The 24,634-nt window shown below is 50.6% G+C and overlaps 10 protein-coding genes across 10 annotated transcripts; 5 read left to right on the top strand and 5 right to left on the bottom strand.

Moving 5' to 3' along the window:
* Positions 1-190: 190 nt before the first annotated feature.
* Positions 191-3,385, bottom strand: N7517_002769 (MIZ zinc finger domain protein; the record flags this gene model as incomplete). Its single annotated transcript, XM_056720499.1, has 1 exon — positions 191-3,385. The coding sequence occupies one exon, from the start codon at positions 3,383-3,385 to the stop codon at positions 191-193; it is 3,195 nt and encodes a 1,064-aa protein (XP_056584634.1).
* A 766-nt stretch (positions 3,386-4,151) lies between these two features.
* On the top strand, positions 4,152-7,258 carry N7517_002768 (putative polarized growth protein (Boi2); the record flags this gene model as incomplete). Its single annotated transcript, XM_056720498.1, has 2 exons — positions 4,152-4,209; positions 4,278-7,258. The coding sequence occupies 2 exons, from the start codon at positions 4,152-4,154 to the stop codon at positions 7,256-7,258; spliced, it is 3,039 nt and encodes a 1,012-aa protein (XP_056584633.1).
* Positions 7,259-7,937: 679 nt separating this feature from the next.
* Positions 7,938-10,010, top strand: N7517_002767 (uncharacterized protein; the record flags this gene model as incomplete). Its single annotated transcript, XM_056720497.1, has 2 exons — positions 7,938-9,614; positions 9,864-10,010. 2 exons carry the CDS (start codon positions 7,938-7,940, stop codon positions 10,008-10,010), a joined length of 1,824 nt encoding a protein of 607 aa, XP_056584632.1.
* A 210-nt stretch (positions 10,011-10,220) lies between these two features.
* On the bottom strand, positions 10,221-11,128 carry N7517_002766 (60S ribosomal protein uL14; the record flags this gene model as incomplete). Its single annotated transcript, XM_056720496.1, has 4 exons — positions 10,221-10,253; positions 10,330-10,654; positions 10,896-10,946; positions 11,115-11,128. 4 exons carry the CDS (start codon positions 11,126-11,128, stop codon positions 10,221-10,223), a joined length of 423 nt encoding a protein of 140 aa, XP_056584631.1.
* Positions 11,129-11,680: 552 nt separating this feature from the next.
* On the bottom strand, positions 11,681-13,760 carry rpdA (histone deacetylase RPD3; the record flags this gene model as incomplete). The annotated part of the gene is made up of 4 exons (XM_056720495.1): positions 11,681-12,583; positions 12,630-13,171; positions 13,224-13,524; positions 13,578-13,760. The coding sequence occupies 4 exons, from the start codon at positions 13,758-13,760 to the stop codon at positions 11,681-11,683; spliced, it is 1,929 nt and encodes a 642-aa protein (XP_056584630.1).
* A 385-nt stretch (positions 13,761-14,145) lies between these two features.
* On the top strand, positions 14,146-15,631 carry N7517_002764 (proteasome regulatory particle lid subunit RPN11). The gene is made up of 4 exons (XM_056720494.1): positions 14,146-14,379; positions 14,487-14,740; positions 14,799-15,334; positions 15,397-15,631. The coding sequence occupies exons 1-4, from the start codon at positions 14,311-14,313 to the stop codon at positions 15,540-15,542; spliced, it is 1,005 nt and encodes a 334-aa protein (XP_056584629.1). The 5' UTR covers positions 14,146-14,310; the 3' UTR covers positions 15,543-15,631.
* A 171-nt stretch (positions 15,632-15,802) lies between these two features.
* On the bottom strand, positions 15,803-16,675 carry N7517_002763 (uncharacterized protein; the record flags this gene model as incomplete). Its single annotated transcript, XM_056720493.1, has 1 exon — positions 15,803-16,675. One exon carries the CDS (start codon positions 16,673-16,675, stop codon positions 15,803-15,805), a length of 873 nt encoding a protein of 290 aa, XP_056584628.1.
* Positions 16,676-17,121: 446 nt separating this feature from the next.
* On the top strand, positions 17,122-18,773 carry N7517_002762 (protein translocase subunit TIM50; the record flags this gene model as incomplete). The annotated part of the gene is made up of 3 exons (XM_056720492.1): positions 17,122-17,364; positions 17,423-18,124; positions 18,183-18,773. 3 exons carry the CDS (start codon positions 17,122-17,124, stop codon positions 18,771-18,773), a joined length of 1,536 nt encoding a protein of 511 aa, XP_056584627.1.
* A 234-nt stretch (positions 18,774-19,007) lies between these two features.
* Positions 19,008-21,306, bottom strand: N7517_002761 (putative C6 transcription factor; the record flags this gene model as incomplete). Its single annotated transcript, XM_056720491.1, has 5 exons — positions 19,008-19,426; positions 19,483-19,618; positions 19,670-20,051; positions 20,104-20,541; positions 20,603-21,306. The coding sequence occupies 5 exons, from the start codon at positions 21,304-21,306 to the stop codon at positions 19,008-19,010; spliced, it is 2,079 nt and encodes a 692-aa protein (XP_056584626.1).
* Positions 21,307-21,815: 509 nt separating this feature from the next.
* Positions 21,816-24,611, top strand: N7517_002760 (F-box domain protein; the record flags this gene model as incomplete). The annotated part of the gene is given in 3 exon segments (XM_056720490.1): positions 21,816-21,840; positions 21,857-21,974; positions 22,067-24,611. The coding sequence occupies 3 exon segments, from the start codon at positions 21,816-21,818 to the stop codon at positions 24,609-24,611; spliced, it is 2,688 nt and encodes an 895-aa protein (XP_056584625.1).
* Positions 24,612-24,634: the final 23 nt, after the last annotated feature.

The raw sequence follows: 24,634 nt of genomic DNA, 5'->3' as shown, positions 1-24,634 counted from the left end.
GCCCAGTCCCCCCAACGCCAGAAATGACAGATCATGAGAGAAGATAGAAGAGTTGCATTTGAAGGGCACGCAATAAGGGGTATCTTTCTTTTCAAATGCATGCAAAGATAAACGGAAGACATTGGAAGGCCAAAGTCGTTAGAAGAGGAGAATAAGGTAAGAACTTTTGTTGGAAAACCCGCTGAACTCATTAGTCCAGTTCAATGACCGTGGGTTCTTGTATGCGAACAGCCTGGCTGCGACTAGCATTGGACACATCGTTTCTAGGGCGCGTGGCAACAGGGCCTGGTGTATCTTCGGCCTTACGCTTCGGAGAAAAGTGTTTGTCTGCCACGGGTGAGGTCTCATCAGTGTCATACTTGGGGGTCCAGGTTCCATCAACTTTGATCTGGATTGCTCTGACCCCATAAAGTCGGTTTGTACAGGTGAGCTGGGCATGGATCTCGGCAAGGAACTGATCGACGACCAAGAATTGCGGGCGTGCATCTGCCTTACAGATCGGGCAGCGCCAGTTATCGACCATTGGTGCGGGGCCTGATACAGATTTCCTGGTTATTATGAAAGTGTCACGGTCAAAGCATTCATGGTGGTTGCAGTGACGCGAGCGAACGGGGACATCGAAGATGCGTGCCATGAAGGGGTCCACTAGGTCGATTGTGAGGTTTTCGGTGACAACTGCAAGGTCATCGTCGTTGGTGATAGGAGAAAGCCGCTTTTGGATTGCTGCACGAGAGTCGGCGGCTGAGACGGATTGGACCAGGCTGAGTATCTGGTCAAACTCAGCGATCTCCATGGCCTCCACTCCGAAGACGTATTTGGAGGTCTTGCATTCATCCTGTCCTAGGATCATATCGAGCCGTATGCTGTTCTCGCCGGTTTGAAGGTACTCAGTGATGTCCAAAGGCAGATCTTTTCCGTGATGAACCTTTCGTCGCACATAGAGCTCTGTGCCGTTTACAGTAATGTAAAAGACACTGGGCCAGAAAGTGCCCGAGGTAGACCAGGTCTGCTCCGTCACAGCATCCGGATTGCCAGGAAGACGAATGCATCGCAGGCGAATATTGCGACAACCAGGCCGGAAGGTCCAGACCGAATATTGGCCCTCTTGCCCCGGAGTTATGTGTGGGAATCTGTGGCGCTCGTCATTCGTGAAAGAGAAATTCCAGGTGTAGGTCGGCTGGTCAACGTTGATGACGGTTGGGTATACAACGAAGGTTTCGGGATAGGTAAACAAATCTGTCTCAATGTCATTCCCATGTGAACCATGTTTTACCAGCTTCTTCATAGGATCGCGAAGATCAACCAGATGTAGGCCGAGACGCATTGGATTTGGATTCACCACCATTGGTGCTCTGTAGCCAGGTACTGGGAGGAAAGCAGTGTTAGGTGAATGTTGGAATCGCTGTCTCCGGGGTGCACGTGTGATCGGTGAGGCAGATGGTTGCGAGTTCATCGAATGCTGTCGGTTGAGATGGTTATTAGGCATTTGTGGTAGCATCGGCTGCTGGACCATTTGGTTTGTAGTAGTTGATGTCGCGGATATGGGGGATGGAGCGTGGAGTGACTGCGCTGACTGTGTAGAGGTGAGAGCACTCGATTGGAGGGAGGGGTCGACGGGCACTACTGAAGTCGTGGGCATCATTGCTCGACGCTGCATTTGTTGACCATGTGGAACTTGCGGCGATTGGTGTGTCCGACAAGGTGATACCTGTCCAAGCGCTGCCTGTATGTGCATTTGCATCTGTGGGTTCATATTTGGATTCATATGTGAATTCGCAGGATACCACTGTCCTTGTCTCTGTCCTTGCCCTTGTGGCATAGGGTTGTAATAATGATGTTGTGGGGTATTCTGCACTTGTGAGTTTATGCCAAACTGAAAGGACCCAGCAGGTGGACCAACAAGAGGCCCCTGGGGTGAATTTGAGGTAGATTGCTGCAAAGGTCCACCAAGTGGGCTTAGAGCAGGTGAATGTATGGCAGATTGACTGACACCAGCAACCTCAGATCTGGGATATGGTGACGGCAAACCTGGAGCAGCTTGAGACATGCTTTGAATCTGAGGTCTGGGAGGTGCAGAGCGAGAGGAAGATGGTGTCTGTGGTAGATATTCGGATGAACGTGGGAAGTTGCGATACTCTTGGGCAAAATGACGGTTGATATCCGTCTGAGTCGTCCCGGGGAGGTTAGCCTCCATACACTGCTTAAAAGCTGTAAAATTTTTCCAAAACAATTCCAGCAGAGGTTCGATATCTTTCTCGTTGTGAAGCCGCCGTGCAACACACATAAACATCACCGACATCAAAATCGGAGACGGACAAGCGAGTGCTTCCCAAAGATGAGACACCAACGGGGGATGAGGGGCTTGACGCCAGATATCCTGCCATTCAGTCTCAAGCCGTGATAAAAACTCTGGAATTCCGGACAACACCTGGAGGTACCACTTTGTCTGCATCAACCGCTGTGGAGATTCCGGGAAATGGGCAAACCCAACGGTAGCGGCATCATGCATCATTCTATTATCTTCCAGAAGAAGCTTGAGCCATACCATTCCCATCTCAGGGGCTCTAATTTGACCCAATGTAGTTGGATCAATGCTATATCGGCAGTACAATTGATGCATCACCAAATAGAAAGCGTCCTTACGACTAATGGCCTGGCGTAACAAGTCGATCCGAGGCCTAATAACATTTGTCACCCCCGGCTGAGGATGAGGCAGTGCTCCCATTGTGCGCAAATCGACTACCAAGGCATCCAATTGAGCAGACCATTGTTGCCATGTCTTATGGGAGATGACCGCAGCCTCAACTCCCCCATTTTGTTGGGGACTAGGTCGTGACCCCGAGGCTGTGTGTTCTGTGCTAGCACCTGTACGTGTGCCTGTAGGCGGGGGTGAGTTTGTGGACCAGTCGGGTCCCATTAGAGGGAACTGGGTCACGCTTTGTGACGTGGCGAGCCCGCTGAGAGGAGGTTGGACTGCCATGCGCTCATCATCGCCACGCTGTGCTATGGATAGTGTAGGGGTTGGTGGCAGCGTGTAAGGTCTATTTGAGATGATCGCATCGGCGCCCACGGGACTTGGGTGAGAATTTGTACTGAGAACGGGTGAGGGAAGAGCCGTGGTTCGCGTGTCGGGGATTTTTGTATGAACAGGACCGCGTGAGGGAGGGGTCTCACCAGGCGTGACGGGGGACATTACAAGCTCGCGAGTAAGAGAGTTGGGAGGGACTCGAAGCTCAACGTGAGGATTTCGCGTAGCCGATTTCTCCGGGGCGTTCTGCGGGCCCATCCAGTTCCTCCGGGTGCCGCCTAAAAACAGACTGGCGGTAGTATTAGACTCTTCAATATGATCCACACTATTGTGCGGTCTTGATCTAGGTGATACCATCGAGTGATTGTCGGATGTATGTCAAGTCCCTAAAGTTTACAATTTGAATAAAGGAACCCTTTGGCGCTTAGATATCATAATATAATGATTGGAATAGATCCAAAGCAATGCAGGTACTGAGATTACAAAGAATAATAACATTTTAATTAACCTTGGGAAATATCTACGAAAAATAAATAATATAACATTTTGAATATAACAAATGCAAATGTAGATCGGGTCCATACTAGACGGACACTTGGGGAATGACCGGGTTCATCTGCAGTTGGAATTCAAGTTACCTTAATTACCAGTAATTTAATTGTAATTTAAATGTGCCACCCTCTCTAACCACGGAAAGTGACAAGTCCAGAACTTCTTACGATTGCAAACGTCACTTTTACCTTTTTCTTTTCTATTTTACTGCAATTTTTGATATTGGGTATTATATTGGTATTATAACCTGTGTCCTAATTCAAATTCTTGAAATTCCATAGTATTTTTTATCATATATCTACACTCCGTACTCCCAATATTTGCATCTGCCAAAAAAAAAAAAACCTCGGAGGTTCGTGCTCTCGGAGCCCCGCTAGTTGTTTAACCTACTCTAATCTCAATCTCTCTTTAGCTTCCTCACATTCTCTCCCCTTTTTCTCCCTCCTACCAAATCACATTGCTCTCTTCCAGAGGGATACGCGCGAAATTGCAATCTGCAATTTGCGTACTCGTTCCCAGGCCTTGCCATGTCTTGCGTTTTCTTTTGACTAGAAACACGGAATATTGAGAAATGGTTACCATGGGCCCACCACAGGGTGTTCGTCCCGGCGACATTCTGGAAGTTCTTCGTAAGTGACGTCGTGTGCGACGCCTCGATCTTGGTGACCCTTTTCCAGCTTCTAACACTCCAAACTAGATGAATTTGGCGGGCGCGGAGAAGATGAACTAATCATGTTACCCCGCGACAAGATTGAACTGGTCGAGTTGGATGAAGGATTTGGAGATGCCTGGTATTTGGGCAGAAACATTAGGACGGGACAAACTGGTCTCTTCCCTGCGAGTATGCGCCTCCCCCAGAATCCCCTCACCCCCAACCCCCCGACTATTTCCCCAGCTAATATTTGCGCGCAACCAGACTTTACCAAAGTTGGCCCCCCAAGAAAGACCCTCGCCGAGTCGCCAGTACTTGTAGAGTCGCCGACACAATTAGAATCCCCCACGCCTGATTCATCGTTCGCATCAGTCGGGAGTGGGCAAAGCACCCCTCAAGCGCGTCACACGAGCTCCGATATGCAGTCACCACAAATTGTTTCTCCTTCTCCCACACAGCATCGATCTGCCTCGTCTCCGCTGCCTCGCCCAAGCCTGGCGGCCGATATCCAGCAAGCCTTTCGTGGTTCCATGGACAATCATCTGAACGGCGAAGAAAGTCCGGTCATGAATGAGACATTGAGCGTCATTGACGAGCATATCACGGATATGAATACCCCACGTCACAGCTTGTCCACTCAAGAACACAGGACGATCAATGATTCCGGCAGCGAGTACAGCAGTCATATTGGCCATAGGGCATCTTATATCAATGGACATGAAACCGACGACGAGGAGCAGAATCATCCAACCGAGCAAGAGGTGCGGAAATGGAATCAAGCACAGACTTCAAGGTGCTTGCGCGGGCTCGGCATCGATCCCAAACACTGCGACATCTTTGAGGAACAAGAGATCACCGGTGATGTGCTTCTTGATATGGATCAGGATTTCATTTTTATGAAGGAATTCGATTTTGGAGTCATGGGCAAGCGGCTGAAGACCTGGCACAAGATCAAGGCATTCCAGGAAGATACCAAGGGCTTCAGTCAGCAGCAAGCCCCGAGAGACTCCATCTCCTCCAGCTTCTCAGGGCCTTCCGATGAACGTACATTATCTCGCGCTGGACACACCGGTCCACTTCTTCCTCGGATTCCGACCTTGTCAGAGAAGACTGGCGCTGGTCATCCACGAGCCTCTGCACCGGTGCAACACCCCCGACTGGCCAGCAACAACAGCTCGCCCATGACACCGCATACCCCTCCGTACGGCCATGATTCACCGAGAAGAATTTCTGCTGCATCGATCCGTGATCTCAACCAAGCGCGTCGGCATTCTTCCATTGACGCCACTCAGCGCGGCATGTCTGATTCGGTTTTCGTTGGTCACCATCAAAAGAAGCCCTCATTCGACCGGTCCTGGACCCTCAACTCCGGCCCTCAATCCATGCCCGCTCGGCCAGGAACCTCGGCGGGCATTAGTCCGGGTGGTTTCCGGGGCGGACCGCTGACCGCTGAGTCAGATTCTTACGCCAACTCTTATATCAGCACTCCGGATCAGATTGATGACCTAGATCGGGGTTATTTCTCGGGCACCGAGGTTGACTCGCGCCGAAACCGCCGGGTTCTACAGAAACGAGGGTCCGCCGGAGTCGGTGCAAACAACCACTCGCGAACGTCAAGCTATGCAGAAGATCCATATAAAGTGATATCCCCGGCGAAGCGTCACTCTCGCATTAGCAGCGTGGACTCGATCCGTGAAGCAGCAAATCGTGTCTCCCCCGCGGCCCAGGCCTATCACGGCACGCCACCGAAGAGTCGGCTGCGGAGCTTGAGCACGCGCGTCTCAACGGATAAAAGTCAATCGTCAATCACCGAGAACAAAACTAATAACGGTGGTGGGTTCTTCGCCAACTTCCCTCTGGTCGGCAGCAAAGGTGATTCGGAAAGCTCTTCTTCTCGCGCTTCGCCGTTACTGAAGAATGCTGGGCCCAAGTTCCGCCGAGCCATGGGTCTTCGTGCCATATCCGACGTTGTTGGAAAGAAGATTGACACATCTGCGCCGCCTGACTCACCTCGGGAGTCCGATCCCACCTCTGCTCGCACCGGATCCACAACTCCATCGGCAACGTCCAAGAGTTCGGAACGGCATAGTACAGATGGGTCTGGTAAGGCCGCCACTGACGGACAAGGATTCGTAGTCCGTCCTCGAACCGTCAAGTCCAAGAAGGAGACTAGTGCCTATACTCGGGGTCTTGAGAAGAAGACACCGCGTGAGCAGATGGATGGTTGTGACTATAGTGGATGGATGAAGAAGAGATCCTCCAACTTGATGACCACCTGGAAGCCCCGTCTGTTTGTCCTGCGCGGTCGTCGTCTATCCTATTACTATTCCGAGGACGACACCGAGGAAAGAGGCTTGATCGATATCACCGCTCACCGTGTCCTGCGAGCAGATCAAGATCCTATCATCGCTCTACACGCAACCATCACCGGCTCAACCGCGTTGCCAGCCAATGCCAACAACACCGTGGAGAGTTCTGGCGGCACGAAGCTCACTACTCCCTCGACCATTCAATCGCTGACCAGCAAGGACGGCAGTGGGCCGTTCTTCTTCAAGCTCGTGCCCCCAAAGACAGGCAACTCGCGCACCGTGCAGTTCACAAAACCGGCTACCCACTATTTCCAGGTCGACAATGTCCAGCAGGGTCGTCTGTGGATGGCAGCGTTGATGAAAGCGACCATTGAGCGTGATATGGGACAGGCTGTTGAATCCACCAACAAGCAAAAGACTATTAGTCTGAAACAGGCCCGGCTGATGAACCAGCGGCCGCCGGAGCTGATGCCTGCTTCAGGCAGCACCAAGACCGAGCAGACCATCGATGAGGAAGAGGAAGAGGCAGGTCTCCAAATCCAGGGCTTGAACCTCAGTCAGTCTGATGCCAACTCGTTCGAGGACACAAACGGCAGTCTGGACAATAACAACACAGACAAAGGCCTCGAACGACCTCTGTCTAACCCCTTCGGAGACTTTGACGGCGGCCACTCGTCCTTGCTTCCGGATCCTCTGGCCAAGACGGAATCCAAGTGAATATTCATTTGTGTGTGACCTTGCTTGAACTTATGCGAAGGATACTATATCTTGGTGATTTTTGTTTTTCTTTCTTTTTGCTGGCGTTTTATGTGATATACCCCTCGCTCAGACTTCTTCCCTTTGTTGACTCGGGCCAATTTCGTCATTGCAGGTACGTTGGTCGTCGGGGGATTTATAGTATACGATTGACTTGCTTATGGACACGAAGTTGACTGGAGCTGAGCGTTCTTCCCTATACTAATTGCGTCTGCAAATGTAGATATAATAATTTATACATGGCTGGTTTACACTTATCTCATAACCCTGGATGGAGTTCACCGCCCAATACACCGCCAACTCTTATTACAGGCAGTATGCGGCCACTACACTACACAAGTTCTACGTATATAAACAGCTTACTTTAAATATATTACCTGACAGTAAGATCATTAATTGTGAGATTGTGTATAAAAAATTGACTATGATTTGTCTATCTTGTCTTGAGTAGTTCCCGAGGTCAATCTTGTAGCCGGTGTCACCATCTATATGTGCGCGCTATCTTTATCGATTAGCCATGTCCTCCCTCCCGAGGTCCCTTTGTGTATCTTCTCCTTTCCACCATTCAAGACAACTCTTTTTCAATATGCTGTATAGTTCTTTATGACATTTATCCTTCTTCTGTCATTTTAGATCCCTCATGTCCCTCCGCTGGCTGCTCTCCCGCACCTTTGCGCTCCTTCTTCCACTCACAGTGACCGCCACTGTTTACCTCTATTTCTACCCAGTTTTCAACGGATGCGCCTTTCCTCTACCACAGTCTGCCTCACGGTCGGGTGAGAAGCAGCTATACCATAATTCAGTGATCAACACGCTTATCCAACACCTTGGCGTTTCAACCTCAGACACAAACAGTCAGCCCGCCATCTTCAGACTCCTAGTCCTCGCAGACCCCCAGTTGGAAGGCGACTCCTCACTCCCTTTCCCCGAATATGAATTATACCCCCGCATGCAGACCCACTGGCGCGCCATTCAGGAAGCAATCGGCAATGCCTCCACTTCACCTCTGCTGAACGAGGACGTCCTCTCAAACATCACAACCGGTCTCCATACCCTCGCAACTGAAGATATACCACGCGCCTTCGGCTCAGGCCTGAAACGCCTCGACCTCTTCGGAAACGACTACTACCTCGCACACATCTACCGCACGCTCTTTTGGTGGACCCGGCCGACGCACACAACCGTCCTGGGCGACTTGGTGGGGAGCCAGTGGATCTCCGACGACGAATTCGCCTGGCGCAGACACCGGTACTGGAATCGTGTGTTCCGTGGCGGAGAGCGGGTCGACGACAACATCACCAGAACCGGTGTTACGGGTTGGAGCCAGGGCGAAGGCAGCAATGCGCCGCCATTGGAACCCCTGGGTGTGGATCGAGCTTGGGCCCGGCGCGTGATCAATGTCGCGGGAAACCATGATATTGGATATGCGGGGGACATCAGCGAGGCGCGGATGGAGCGATTTGAGCGTGGGTTTGGCCGTGCGAATTGGGATGTACGGTTCGAACACCCGCCCATCTTGTCCTCGTCTGCACCTGCTGAAGACCAGCTTGTTACCCCTACTCTGCACCTGATTAACCTCAATTCCCTCATGTTCGATACCCCTGCACTTTCTGCGGAGGTCCAGAGCCATACGTATTCTTATCTGAACGAGCTGATCGCCGATCGACTCTCGCCGGTCGAGGACCGGTCGGCGTTTACTTTGCTTTTGACACATCTACCCCTGCACAAGGAAGATGGCGTGTGCACTGACGGGCCATATTTCTCATTCCGTGATTCTGACGACAAGGATGGTCCCAACGGTGTGCCCAGGTGGCTTGACGGTGGTCTCAAGGAGCAGAATCATCTCAGCGATTCACTCAGCGCTAGCGCGATCCTACAGGGCATATTTGGGCTGAGCGGCGACAAGAATGCGCTTGCTGGTGGTCATGGCCGGAACGGGCTAATTCTTACAGGCCATGACCACACAGGCTGTGATACCGTTCATTTCGTCAACCGCACTGGAACAGTCGATAACGACGGCTTGTCTCAGGCCTGGAAGTGGGCTGCGAAGCGCTTCAATAAGAGCCAGCACATCGATGGCCCTTCTGTCCGGGAGGTGACCCTCCGTTCAATGATGGGGGAGTTCGGCGGTAATGCCGGCCTCCTTTCGGCGTGGTTTGATGAGGTCGCCGGCGAGTGGAGCTATGAGATCACTATGTGTCCAGCTGGCGTGCAGCATCTCTGGTGGGCGGTTCATATCCTCGTGCTAGTGACGCTGGGTATAGCTCTGCTTTGGTTCTTATCTTGTGGTGCCCAGTCGAAGACGGCTACTCGGAAAGTCCAATCAGAACAGAAGACTCAGAATGGACAGAAGAAATAATTGGGTTGTAGATTTAAGTTTAATTGTATTAATAGCATGGGATAAATGAGCGGTTTGCATTTGGATACATATTCTGCAATATATATTTTCAACTCTCATCCAGATATCGAACCGTATGATGGCGACCTTCATGAAATTATGCCTTGTTGGACAGTTGTACAGAGATCAAGTACGTTTACAAAGGGTCTATGAAGGGACTACGTAGAGCCATTGGTGGTCATATCAGAGTTCATATATCGGACAAAGAAGAAACAACCAGGACCATGTCCCCTCCGATACAGCTTGCCTAAAACCCTTAGGCCAGCCCTCGAGGTAACGGGCAAGGCGTTGCAAAAGGATGTGATTTTAAAGTAATACTTCCAAGAGCTGCCAGTAAAGGGGGGAGAAAACACCTAGATGGAGGATAAAACCGGCTTTAAAATAAACAGTTGGATTTCGTCAAATGGACACCACCTGTCCAGCTCCCATTTTAATCCTATGGTCTCATATGCACCGCATTCCAGGTCCCAAGCAGATTTGAGGTTTGGTATCGTTCTTTTTCTTTAAAATTCGGGTTTTCTCTCTTTACATGACGACACCGGAGTTGGAGGCAATACGCTAGAAAAGTGTTAGTTTTGGATCGGAGACGTGGAAATGGAAAGGAATCCATTTCCAGGTGGGGTGTATAACGTACGGGCCAGAGCTCAGCAGCTTCCTTTCCGACGGGACCGGTAATGGCGGAACCCTTCATCTCACCCTTGGCGTTGACGATAACTCCTGCGTTGTCCTCGAAGTACAGGAAGATACCGTCGGGGCGGCGCCAGGGCTTGCTCTGACGGACAACCACAGCGGGCATGACCTTCTTGCGGAGCTCGGGCTTTCCCTTCTTGACGGTGGCCATGACCATGTCTCCGACACCAGCGGCGGGAAGACGGTTCAGGCGGGCACCGATACCCTTGACGGAGATGATGTACAGGTTGCGAGCACCGGAGTTGTCGCAGCAGTTCATCACGGCGCCACTGTTTGACGAAAAAAGGACCCGTTAGTGAATTGTTCTAGATCTTGAAGAAGTCGTGTTTCGAATGCTGAAAGTGGATATCCAATTTTCTTTTCCCTTTCTTCCCGCCGATCTTTTCGGATTGTTGCATGGTGTATGTTTTTTCTGAGGGCGTTGATCGACTGGAAATAAATTGTGGGATTCGGCGGGCAAGAAAAGGCGCATTCGAAACAGACTAGACGATAAGAAATTTGTAGACGTACACAGGCAGACCGAGAGTCATCTTGAGCTTGTTGCCGGCGGCACCGCCACGACTGTTTAACCGTTAGCGAATTTCGTTCATGTCGTTTCGTTCTTTTCCCAATCCGAGTCCCATTCTATCCTCGCGAAACAAAGGTGTTGTGTTGCTTGTCCATGCTTGCAAAATTCTGTGTCGGTTCGGAATCGAATGGGGCCACGGACGGAATCGCTGGGAGACTCACCCTCTCTTAGACATGATGGCTGATGATCACGAAACGAAGTTGGGTGAAAAAGGTTGGCGACAAGAGGTCGAACGTCAAGGATCCAAACTGGAGGTGTGCTTTCTCGCTTAGTGGGCAAAGTGCGTAAAATCTTGGCGTTGGGAGGTGATTGGCTGCTTAGCCCCATCTAGTTTGCCCTAATGCTAACCCAATTTGGAGTAGTGGCAAAGTTTAATGCCTGAGGCATCTAAAGTATACTTCTAAGGTTGAAGTGTTGTAATGTTTTGGAGGATTGCATTTCACTGAATAATACATTTGCAACCTTTAAAAAAAAACTAGGCAAAAGGAAAAGCAGATAGCACATGGATGAAGATAAAATATGGGAAATGATTCCTTGAAAGTTCATAAAAGCAACCCGCCATCCCCCAAACGTTTCGAGGTTAAACCTCGAATTGAGTCTGCTATTCCGCCACGAGTAATGCCCCTAAGTGTCAAGCAAGATGCGAGCATGCTGTTAAACCGATAACACCTTTCTGCCATTGTCCGTTGCGCCAGGTCCGATATTGTCGTCTTTGCATCACTGCCGATTACTCCTCTTTCTTGGGTTCTGCCGTGTATTCCACGTTCTCTTCCTTGGTCGCCGTTGCCGCAGTGTCCGCAGTAGGAGCAGAAGTCTCGGCAGTCTTTTCGAGGCTAGAATCGGGGGTCTCTTTTGGAAGGGACTGGGCCCGCATAGGGGAAGCAGTGGAGCCCTCGACCAGAGGCTTTTCCTCAATCGTTGACGCTTGCGCCGGGGCCTGTTCCAAGGTAGTGGGTTCAGCGACAGTAACAGCAGCATCCTCCATGGTAGTATCTTCATCATGAGGAGGATGAGATTGGCGTTGAGAGGTAGCGGAGGCTTCCTGTTCCTCACTTTCCATAGCCATGTTATCAGCATCAGTCATGGGGGTTTCGTCAGCGTGCGAAGCTTCCGGGGCGGCAAAAGGCGCCTCGGGTTCAGTGCGTGGGACATCGGCCATCTTAGCGTCAAGGGCGAAATCCATTTCTCCATCAGCCGCAGATGAGCCATCTTGCGGGGTTGCCATGCCACTATCCAGCCCAGAGTCCGGCTCGAGGTTTCGGTAGTTGACTTGGTTGCGACGACGCATGGCGCCTGGTTGGCGACGAACACCGTTGGCAGCGTTCTCCTCTTCGTCTTCGCTATCACTAAGCTCACCAGCCTTTTCCGTGCGTTGGTCGAATCGTCGTTGTGTGAACCGTTTGTCTTTGTTTTCATCCTCATCGAGGTCATCCATAACGTCATCAGCGTCGTCGTCCATGCCATCCAACATGGGGTTACGCGGCACATCCGTCATTTGGACTGAAGGAGCGAATGCCGTGCGCTTGAGGTTCTCGACAACCTGGTTGCGAATCTTGTCCAGATATTCTCTGGTGTTGGCGTTATCCATGTTGGAGGGGCGAACATCAAGCTGATAATCAGGAGCGAAGTACTAATCTAGTTAGTATGAGTTCGTCTAAAAGAAACAAGAATCTTACCTCATAATAATCATTGTATGGCAGCTCCGATCCCAGGGGTTCTCCGACAAGGATACCGGTCTCATAAGCCCATGTCCGTGCAACGTTGCGCATGGTGTAGCCACCACCGCCAAGAACCAATGTTGGCAGATCAAAGCTCTTGACGAAATTGACACAGTTGGCGTGTCCTCGCATGCTAAGATTGAAGCAGCCCAAGCGATCACCAGACAGACTGTCACCACCACACTGAAGGACCACTGCCTCGGGGCGGTACCACTCCATCACGCTCTTAATGACGGGCTCAAAGATGCTCTTGTACGTGACATCAGTGATGCCATCACGGAGAGGGAAGTTAACTGCGTAGTTCTTGCCCTGCCCAACACCGATGTCGCGAAGCTCACCGGTACCAGGGAAGTACTCGCCGTACTTGTGGAAAGAACAGGTCATGACGCGGTCAGTTGTGTAGAAGGCCTCTTCGACACCATCGCCGTGGTGAACATCAATATCGACGTAGAGTACTCGCTGTTTGAAGCGCAGCAGCTCCAGAATTCCAAGAACGATATCTACATGGATGTTAGCTTCCGAGACAGACATTTGAAGACCGAAGCACGATACCATTGACATAGCAGAAGCCACTTGCTTCGCTCTTCTTGGCGTGGTGAAGACCACCAGCCCAGTTGACGGCAACATCGCATTTGTTGCGGTTCAGTCGCGCAGCGCCTTCCATACTGCCTCCGGCGCTGATTCCGCAGAACTCGAAGAGACCGTCAAACACGGGGCAATCGTCTCCAACGTTATATCGGCTCTGTTCCTTTGCAAAGTGGTCCATGTTGTCGGGTGTGACCTTGGACAGGAAGTCGATGTATTCGTCGGTGTGGAACTGGGTCATTTCATACTTTGAGGCAGGTTTCGCACGCTGGTTTTGTCAGTGGAAGGGTTAAACAGAAAAAATAATAGAAGAGTACTCACGTAGATCTCCATTTTCTTGTAGAGGCCATAGTTCATCACCAAGCTGTGTGTCATGCGTATGCGATGAGGCTTCATGGGGTGGCCCGAGACATAGGCATAGTTGCCCACATCGGAGTCGTAAAAGTAAGCAACTTTCTTGTTTTTAGACCCGAGAAGCCTATCAGAGATAGGTTCCAAAGCCATGTTGCAGAGAGCGACTCAGGATCACTTGGTTGAGAGTGGGAGAAAATAAAGTGAAGTTCAAGAAGTGTAAGTGAGATCCGGGGAATGAAGTAGCGTTAGTTGCAGGCGCAATGCAAATATACTCCCAGGGGGGTAAATAGGCAGCGATGGCACCTATTGTCACCAGATCCCGCAATGCGAAGATTAGGTAGTAGAACTTAATCACAATAGCAAGCCAATGTCATTGTTCATTCAGGCTTTTGAAGAATAGATAGAGGAGAGAGAATCGGCCGCGAGGGAGCGGAAGCCGACCGAAACACACACCGCCTTCGTCAGGCAAAGCTCCCACGGCTTTGCTCATCATCAGTTAACACGTCTTCGACAACCTTGTTATCTTCTCGCTAATATCACATCTGTCGGGGATTTTCGCTATCTTGTATCTTTCTTTGAATACTGTTTCCGCAATACCAAGCTACTAGAGACAAATCGACTTGCTCCGGAGCTTCCAAATAGCGATAGCTTCGCCCTCTTTACTCTCGCTTCATCAAGTCTTGTCGGATATCTCTTAACTATGGATCGCCTTAACCGGATGCTCCAAGCCGCTCAAGGCATGGGGATGGGAGGCGCTGCTCCGGGTGGTGTAAGTTGGATATGACCTCTAATCCCCTTGTTGGGAGGCATTAATGGCAACACTCTAGCCTAGCTTCACCATGTTTATCTACATTGACTAACGAGAGCCGTTTTTAGGATACCCCAAACCTGATTGATAACTCCGAAACTGTCCACATCTCCTCCTTGGCTCTGCTGAAGATGCTACGACATGGCCGCGCCGGTGTTCCGATGGAGGTCATGGGTCTGATGCTGGGCGAGTTCGTTGATGAATACACAGTTCGGGTAGTGGACGTTTTTGCTATGCCCCAGAGTGGCACTGGTGTCAGTGTTGAGGCAGTGGACCCCGTGTTCCAAACTAGAATGATGGAAATGCTCCGACAGACGGGACGGTAAGCCTATCAGCTGATATATCCCAAAGGACTTCCCCATGCTGATAGTTTCGTACAGACCAGAAACCGTCGTTGGATGGTACCACTCGCATCCCGGTTTTGGCTGCTGGCTCTCCTCGGTCGATATCAACACTCAGCAATCCTTTGAGCAGCTCACACCGCGTGCGGTTGCCGTTGTCGTCGATCCTATCCAGTCAGTGAAGGGCAAGGTTGTCATTGACGCATTCCGTCTCATCCAGCCTCAGACGGTAGTCATGGGTCAGGAGCCCCGCCAGACTACATCAAACTTGGGTCACCTCAACAAGCCTTCTATCCAGGCTCTGATCCACGGTCTCAACCGCCACTATTACAGCATTGCGATTGATTACCGTAAGACGGGATTGGAAGAGAACATGTTGATGAACCTTCACAAGCACGTATGGACCGAGGCCTTGGAGATGAATGACTTCCATGAGGAGGGCCAACACAACGTGGACCGCATGAAGCAGCTTGTTCTTCTTGCAGAGGGCTACGAGAAGCGGATCAAGGAAGAGACGGAGCTGAGCAAGGATCAACTGAAAACGAGATACGTTGGCAAGGTCGATCCCAAGAAGCGTATGTTTTTCTCCCCTTTTTTGTGACAACAATCCCCCATAACAGAGACTGACTCTTTACAGACATCGAGGACGTAAGTCAACAGTTGATTGAGGATAACATTGTTGCCGTCTCGCGGCAGATGATTGACAAGGAAGCTTCGGTGGCACGGCAATCATCCAAAGAAGACACAAACGGTGCTGCCATGGAAGTTGATGAAGATCTCTAAAGAGGTAGAAAAGTGTGCCAATCAAACCACTTTAATTATTACTGATTGGTTGGGCTTTATGTTACCAAACCAGACCAACAGATGAATGAAATCTATTCAAATTTTGACGTAACAATAATAAATTCATTGTCAATAAGAATGGCATGTGAGCTATTGTTAAATGTATTTAAGTGTCTATAATTTCATTTCATATGATCTATGCGCCGCGCAATGTATATAAATCGTAACAATATGAACAATATCCACCGAACAATGGGTTATTATGACTCCAACTTGACTGTCTGAAGCGAGTTGCTCAAGGCTTCGGCAATATCAGAGGAGTAGGCTCGCAGGCCATCAAAGGCAGCATCCACGTCATTGAAGTCATGTTTCTCGTGAGTGTCATTTTGAGTGTCGGACCAGCCTCTATCAGGGCCCCAGAGGACATTTTTCTGAGCATCGCGGGTTTCCGTGAGCAAGCGAGTCATCAAAGGTCCATTCTTCTCTACAGATGGCCAGGCATCGAATTCGACCTGAACCAGACCCGGCAAACGTTCCAGGATTTGATGTAATAATTTGCCACAGAAATCGGTATAGTAATCCTTCGATTTGCGAAAGCCCTCGAATGCAGGTTGTGAAGGGTCACACTGCACAAACACTTTCAATGTGCGAACAAGCTCCATGTCATGTAACCCCAAGCCCTGGTTTACAATCCATGACTTTGGGGGTGCAGTCCAGCTTGATCCCACAATCAATTCGATTGTGGTGATCGAAGAGCGGTGGCGTCGAGGCAAAGCCCGGATTGTGGGCATGCGCAAGAAGTCCTGTACGGGGAACACACGGAATATCTGGGTTGAATAGAAGTAGTGAGTGGCTTCGTCGTGGATTTGCCTCGAGACACGGAAAAGGGCGATGCGGTGCGAGGATGGTGCTAGAGGTTTGCTCTTCTTCGCCGAAGATCCAACATTGCCAGTGGGCTTCAATGCGCTTTTCCGGGTCGGCGTGAACAGGACATAATGATAAATGCGTAGGCGGATCTCGGATGGTAGATGGAGGAAAGGGAATCGCAGTGATATCGAAGGTTCGGCGTCTGGTTCAGAGTCGACATCGGAGAGTTGCTCCTCGAAACGGAGCATATTCTTTTTGAACCCCATGATTGGAATGTATGCAGATGAGTTCTATGAGATACGAGCGAGTCTAGATTTGGACAGATAGATCATATTTCTGGTAATCAGATGGTAAAAGAGAAAAAGAAAAATGCTAAAAAGATTTGTGTCCCACGATCGGAGCGCAGCTTCACGGGAAAATCCTTTGCTGCGCTCTTGGTAGTGGGAATGAAGAATATCTTCGTTGGTCTCCCCAGCTAATACAACCCGGCATGCATAGAAGAAATGCTTGATAGGTCAAATTAATGTCTGGGTGAACTTTCTGAAGAAGAAAAGAAAAAAAGAAGAGGATTCGATGGTCAAAGGAGTCGATATATAAACAAAGTGCACGGGTGGTTCGGATGAGCCGCCGTACCGAGTCGCGCCGACTTTTAACGGGAAACTGTCGTTCATCCCATCATTCAGGACAGTTTTGTTCCAAGTCCCAATACACAATGCTGAGTCGTGCAGTCTTGCCTCTGACGAGGCCAAATGTCCTCGCTTCTGCTGTTCGGGTATCAACCCTGTCGGCGCGGCCCTCGCCGTACGCTGCTTACAAGCTTTCCCCGGGTATCCAGCTAAGGGCGAAGTCGAACAAATCCCAGAAGCCGGATACTCCCACACCATCTCAAAAAGACTTCACCGCAGAGCAACCTGAGTTTGATACAAAAGCCGAACCTACACAGCCTTCTGAACCCGTGAGACGTTCTTTCTACCCATTACGGAAAGAAATCCCCTCTGACGTTGTCTTTCTAGGTCGAACAACCCCCACAGACGCCTCTCCCTGATCTGACACAAGGTATTCCATCAACGTTGGCCGCAGAATTGGAAGGTCGTATGAAAAAGGGACCATTGAACCTCACAGAAGACCCCACCCAGTCAGAAGAGTACGGCACAGATGGCAGAGGAGGTGGTGACATCCCCAAAGGCGGATATGAGACATCTATCGACCGCCGCAAGGCCCGCATGGCCAATATAGTATACGCAACCATGTTGCTTGCTGGTCTTGCTGGTATGGGCTACCTGGGTCGCAACTGGGAAACCGAGGAGGAGGAGCGCCAACACCCTGACATCCCATCCGGATGGAGCCCCGGTCTTTGGTACAGCCGTATCAAGGCCCGCACCAGCGATCTCACCAGCTACTACAAGGACCCTGCTTTCCCCAAGCTGCTTCCGGATGAGGACGCCGAGATGCGTCAGCCATACACCCTGGTGCTCAGTCTTGAAGACCTCCTTGTTCACAGCGAATGGACCCGTGAGCACGGATGGCGGGTAGCCAAGCGGCCTGGTGTCGACTACTTCCTCCGCTACCTGAATCAATACTACGAGCTCGTTCTGTTCACCAGTGTGCCCAGTATGATGGCTGACCAAGTCCTACGCAAACTCGACCCTTACCGCATCATCCGCTGGCCCCTGTTCCGCGAGGCGACCCGATACAAGGATGGAGAATACATCAAGGTATGCCAACTTGGTTTTTTTCCTCTCTTCCAGTCATAGGGTGCTAATTGTCTTCCAGGATTTACAATACCTCAACCGTGACCTTTCCAAGGTTATTCTCATCGACACTAAGGAGGAGCACGCCCGCTACCAGCCCGAGAACGCCATTGTTCTGGACAAGTGGACCGGAGATCCGAAAGATAAGACGCTGGTCGCCCTCATCCCCTTTTTGGAGTACCTCGCTGGTATGGGCGTTGAGGACGTGCGTACCGTGCTGAAGTCGTTTGATGGCACTCCAATTCCCGCCGAGTTCGCCAAGCGCGAGAAGGCGATGCGTGAGCGCTTTGAGAAGGAGCTTGCCGAGGAGCAGAAGAAGAAGCCCTCGCGTGGGTTGGGCAACTTTGCTGCTGCACTTGGCTTGAAGTCTTCTGCCACCCTGAACGGCGAGCAGACACCCTCCGAGGGTCTGGCTCAGGGCAAGATGCTTTGGGATCAGATCCGCGAGCGTGGTCAAAAGAACTACGAGATGATCGAGTCGGAGATCCGCGCGAACGGCGAGAAATGGCTCGCTGAGATGGCAGCCGAGGAGGAGAAGGCCCGCCAGGAGCAGATGCAGAGCATGAAGGGCTCCTTCACAGGCATGTTCGGTGCTGGCTCCAAGGATCAGTAATCGGCACGAGCCAATTACTTTTTTCCCTGTCTACCAGATCATCAGGGGTTCGTTCTGATCATTAATGAACGAGTGTAAAATAGCGTTTGGGGATTTGTTTGTTTTTTGTACAAAATTTTAGTCAGAAATTTTAATATGAGAAAGACTGAGATTGAATTGATATCAAGGTCGTTGGGCTTTGGATCCCAGGGTATATTGTTGAAATAAGAATCTAGAAGCGTATCAATGATGTGATCATGTCAGGTTCACATCTTGGAAGACGGAGACATCCCATATTCCTGTCATGTCAAAGGGGAAACCGTCCATCGTTCCAAAAGTATTAGATATCGACATCATGTCGTCGACGATATCATTATTAGTTTGGGTCTCAGGCAGCGATATCGCGGCCGGGTTGACCAGCCCGCTGTCTGCCATTGTGGTTGTGAATGCCTGGTCCATTGTGGCACCAGTTCCAGGAAGCCGGTGCATAATGCGTTCGCAGTGATCCAGACACATGTCTGCTACATCCCAGTCTTCTTCTTCCCGCACACGACGCAAGACTGAGCGCAAGGTCTCGACGTTGGAAAGACAGGATCGTGCAACTTCACTGTCGGTGGTCTCAAATGCACAACGAACCAGCAATGTTGCCGTTGATGTGAGGTGAAAGGCGCTATCTGTCAAAAAAATTAGGGAAAAAAAAGGAATGACCAGAGAGAATGCTTCAACGTACAAGGTAGCCAAAACTCTGTAAAATTACTCTTTCGCAAAGAGGTCATGAATCCAACAATCTCCTCTGCTGACCTTCTGCATTCCGTTTGGAAATAACGTCGTGCCTCGGTATTTTCCGTTTCAGAGTTGTTGACTTCCTGTAAGGTTGTTAGAGATCACTCCTTTCGATTTCCCCCTCTTCGGCTTACATTTAGTTCAACCCGGCTGACAAGCATTTTGACAGCTAAGAAAGCCAGTTGCAAGCTGCTTGCTCCATATATTCGTTCTCCGGTGTGTATTGTGGGGCCTCTCAACCAGTCCGGTAGGGAGTCTTCCCATATATCTAGATCTGTTCGTATTTGTCTGAGCTTCTTGGATGTCTCGCGTGCGGGTTTGTGTTGCAACCCATAGACCAGTGGTAACAGCTCGCCCAAAGTCTCGGTCAACCGGCATAGGTAGATGTGACAGTGTGCTGCTCTCACACGCTCTGTAGTGCGGAGGTTTGATGGGACCAATACGTCCACGGTAGGTAGAGGCACGTCGTATTGGTTTTTGGAAATCTGAGGTGGGACACCATGGCCAAAGCTCCCCCTATTTATTGTCAGGTTTGTTGCAAGCCAGAAGAAAAACGGAATTATCTTACCAGCGATCGTGAATCACAACTCCCCACCATAGACGAATCCGCTGGTTTTTTTCTGCTGGTGAAAGCTTCCAATTGCTAGGATCACGGTTCAAACCAAGGCAATTTGCCAAAGATAACATGCGGCCACAGCTGACGGCGTTGCCAGTCATGGAGAAAATGGGTCGTCCAGTCAGGTCGATGAGGGCAGCGCTGATTGTGTCCAACCCGGGGGCTGAGAATTCCTCATGCAACGCGGCGACAGTCATGTTGATCGCATATCGAACGTCGGGCTTCGGATGACACGCAAGTTTTTGGGTGTGTTTCCAATATACGAGGGACATGGAATAAACTTGACACACTAGTGCAGCTGGTGGGTCGTGTAGGTCTTCGGCGATGTATGATTCCCAAAAGGATTCTCCGTCAAAGATTGGAAAAGAAACGTTAAAACGATCAATGAAGCTAGAGAGGGAGATATTAGTAGGTAGAAAACGGGGGATGGGGAAGTTAACGGTCAACATACAGCCTCACTAGGTCGTGTTTAAACGGCCCGAGTATTTGTTCGAGGACCTCCTTCTGGTTCTCACCAGGAGGTGTTCCTTTCCGCATGCCTTTCCTTCGCCGCGAGATTGTGGTGTAAAGCACTGGTTTCCGTGGATCGCTAGAGTAGATATTGTACGGGTGACTCTTGGGCTCTTCAGATTGACTCGTCCGCTCTGGAGGCATGTGTTTTTCAATGACTTGGGCATCTTCAGCTACCATAGGGCCAACAATGAGAACTGATTCATTCTGGTGATCGTCCATATCTTTCCGCCGCGGATCACTTCCTCGACGTCCACCCGACGAAGTCGTTCCATGGGGGCTGGGCCCATTGATCGGCTGCCGGGGCGGGATATTCTGACCCATGTGGGCTAGTTCATCGGAACTGCGCTTACGCTTCTGCCCAGGCATGGCATCCATCACTGTAGGTCCCGGCCAGGATTTTGAGTCCGAGGCACTCAAGATCGAAGTATCCGCGTTGGCTTCCTCTTGATAGTGACAGTCGGCACCTTGCACGCGGCATAGGAGACAGGATTGACCGGGAATATCAACGGTACATCGAGACTTGCGCTTGCGACACAAGTCACAGGCGCGGACCTTGTGGGAACGATAGGGTCGGGCGCCGGCATTGAATCCGGGAGATGGGAGCTTGGAAGAGGAATTGACTTGGGCTGGTGCAGGTGACATGATGCGCGCGCCCAAGTGTGAGGGAGTTATGCCGATTGCTAATACAGAGGAAGCAAAGGATCGTGATTTGGAGATTTTGGTCGGGGTGTTTTCGGAGTCGGCCGATTAGCGGTTGGACAGAGTGAGGGGTATGAGCACGAGGTCTGCAAGATAGGGAGAAGAGGGCAAGGATCGAATTAGGAGCTCTCAATGGCCAGTGGACTGTATGTCAAACCTACATGCACATCATTGTGTACAAAGTCTCCCCAGATATTAAAATCCGGCGATCTCATTTTCTTATCAAAAATTGCGACTGCGGGCTCCATGGATCCATCATGTGGGGAATGATGACTCATTACACGTGAAATTGCTGACATAGATTCATGCCTCAGGCTCTATCTATTTTTATCTTTGGACTTGGCATGGACAATGCAGGCGATCGGCATGAGTTAGTTCATTACTGGTGTCCCGCATTGCCTCATGGGGCGAGAAAATGCACAGCCACAAGGTCATCTATCTTCTTCTCAACAATGCCTGCGGCGTACTTGATCCGTTGTATGTAGGTACAAAGCGGTGATCATGGAGGATACCTCCCTCTACGAGGACTCTATCGTCCATCAAGCAGACTCTTCTGAATTACCTAGCCTCAACACGTCCTTTGACCGGCTACCACTTAATGTGATTGAGCAGTAAGTTTCTGTCTGATCTGGGAGTCGCAACCTCGTGTTCGTCCGACATGTGGCCTTACTGTCATTGACTGCAATTCTTACTGTTTTAATAGCATACTGTATGCTTCCGATGCCAATACATTTGCATCATTATCTTTGTTAAACAGAAAATGGAAGCATGCGTCCGATTCCGCGGCTTTGTATGTCTATCAGTTGTCAAAATGTCCATCATTTTCCTGGGCTCGCGGGGTTATTTCTGAGGCGGGAAACCTTAGTAAACTTAGGCGCCAATTTGTCAAAGAGGTCAGGCAGAACGCTTTTGATGCATTTTTACGGCCCCGACAAACTCTCGTACGACTAATTTCAAGTTCTATGAGCTCGTCTACGGCGTTCCCACAGGGTGAAGTGTTTCGATTCTCATTTTCAGCAAATGGTCAAATGGTACTTTGCATCAGCTCTTCTCGCATTGCCATACTAGACGTGGCCACCGATCCAGTCGTCGTCAAGCACGAGCTTAAGACTCGAAGGCGGCCACTGGGAGCCACAATCCGCAATGATGGCTCTCTCATTGCTGTTTTGTCTTCTACACATCGAGTTCATATCTACCGGCTCTCTAACGATGAAGCCAAGCATATTCAAGTTATCACACTGAATGACGCTCCCAGGGACATCAAATTCTCTCCAGCAGGTAGTGTGCTAGCCTTAGCCTTTGAGGATAGTATTGAGGTATACGCTGTGGGTGAAGAGGCTTTGCCAACCGACCGTCGGGCGGTGCGTTGTCTCCGTGTCGATGCACTTTCATTTTCCCCCGATGGAGCGATGCTTCTTGGCTTTATGGCTGAAGGGATCGTCACCATCACTCCTCCTTTCTATACTGAGACCGGAACCGACGCTTCACCCGAAGAACTCGAGATGCGAATGTGGACAACACAAATTCTCTTTCCTGAAACAATCGGTTGTCGTATCACTCACGCCTCTCTTATTGCTGGTCATGAGCAAGGTGATGACCACTGGGTTATGGGATATGACAAACAATTGGGGGCGTTTAGGGCGCTTCAATTAAACAATGATGCGGGAATCGTTTATTTTGCCAGTCCATTCTTCACAGACGAGTCTCGGGAAATGCGGCCAAGCATGAGACCGGCCACGGATGATGAGGGGGAGCTTTCTGCTTTGGGGTTCCAAGATTCAGAACTATGGATATATGGGATGCCTGGCCTGGGCACTAGTGAAATCACTGGTACCCAGATTGGTGGTGGTCATCATTATGGAGGTTGCGCGCCTCGCGACAATCTGGCACAGCTTCAGAAGATCGTTCAACAACCTAAAATCTTGATCCGGGGGCGACGGGTGAGTGACATGCACGGGATCACATCCGCTCATTGGGTACACTCGGACCCAAGACGCCGCCGGAGACTCGTCGCGGTAGCGCCTGGTGGTGTGCGCCCACAGGTCTTTGGCGAAGAAGATATCCCTGTCGACGGTGGTCGAATCCTTCTACTTGATTTTGAGCGCTCTACCATGAACGGCGAAACGCTTGAGCTTGATATTGAAGTCGGAGAAATGCCACCCAAGATTCTTATGGAGCCGGACTCCTCCTTGGCCACGGAAGTTGAGCTTGAAAGAAGGCGAACACGACTACATCGTGGCGATACTGCTACGACATTCGCAGACCTTGGTCATTCAGCGATTACTCGACAATCCCGAGCTCTGCCGCTTCACTTCCGCCGTAACAGTCTTGCAGTTCCTACCTCGCCAAGCGAGAATTCTCGAGGCGATGTACTTGACCTTCCATATGACAATACGCAGCCTCGTTCCAGTGAAGTTCTCCATCGAGCTGCCACTGCGGCTGCATCAACCCGGGGGCGATACGACCCTCGATATCGTAATTCCCCCAACCGTCGACACATTCCCCATGAGAGCGACGCCGATAATTGGGTGCCACCACCCCCTCCTTACAAACGTGAGACAGTGGACCCGTTGCCGGATGATCTACAGAGAATGCTTCTCTCTCCAGTTAATGTCGCCAATTCTACCCTTCAGTCTGAAAGAGAAGAAACAGCTCGTGTCGCGCAGCAACCAATCCGCCCACGCCCACAATCTGTCAATTTACAGAGACTAGCTCCTATGACTGACGCCAGGCGCAGGGGAAATTCCATTGGCAGAGATTTTAGCCCAGAACAATTGGTTCACCAAGATTCGTTCACAAACAACTTCTCACCAGAACACCATGGATCTGCTTCACATCCAGCTACAACAGGATCTCTAGCACATCACCACCCAGCGATCCAACCTACCACGCCTACATTTGCTGTGTATCCCGCCGAACTGCCTCCGCAAGAAACCAGCATGCCTCTCCCATACTTGAGGGCCTCGGCGCTGGGCGATGCACTTGGAGATGCCTACTTCCCATACTCTGTATCATCACCAAACCTTCTCCACATCCCACAGCCATATGAAGATGGGCAGGCCACTGCAGCAGATGATGAGCATGAGATACCTCAGAGACAGCGGTCTTTCCACAGGCGGGTTTCAACCGAACCCACTAGCTTACCGCCACCAACAAACGAGGAATGGCGCCGGCGCATTCAGGATTGGAACGATAACACAATTAAGGAGCGAGGTCGTAAGCGAAGGGGGAAGTGCCATGTCATGTAGCTTTCTGTGCCATATGTCCAATT

This window comes from Penicillium concentricum (genome assembly GCF_028827145.1).
Source record: "Penicillium concentricum strain IBT 3081 chromosome Unknown utg000001l_segment0_segment0, whole genome shotgun sequence".
NCBI classification, from domain to species: domain Eukaryota; kingdom Fungi; phylum Ascomycota; class Eurotiomycetes; order Eurotiales; family Aspergillaceae; genus Penicillium; species Penicillium concentricum.
Note: the sequence above shows the minus strand (reverse complement) of the source record. Positions and strands in the feature narration are given on the sequence as shown.

What these genes read in the sequence shown, in the direction of transcription:
- N7517_002764 (XM_056720494.1), top strand. Translation starts at nt 14,311, where the DNA reads ATGGATCGCCTTAACCGGATGCTCCAAGCCGCTCAAGGCATGGGGATG. An exon ending in GAGGCGCTGCTCCGGGTGGT is followed by an intron (nt 14,380 to 14,486) that starts GTAAGTTGGATA and finishes AGCCGTTTTTAG; the next exon opens with GATACCCCAAACCTGATTGA. An exon ending in CAAGGTCGATCCCAAGAAGC is followed by an intron (nt 15,335 to 15,396) that starts GTATGTTTTTCT and finishes GACTCTTTACAG; the next exon opens with ACATCGAGGACGTAAGTCAA.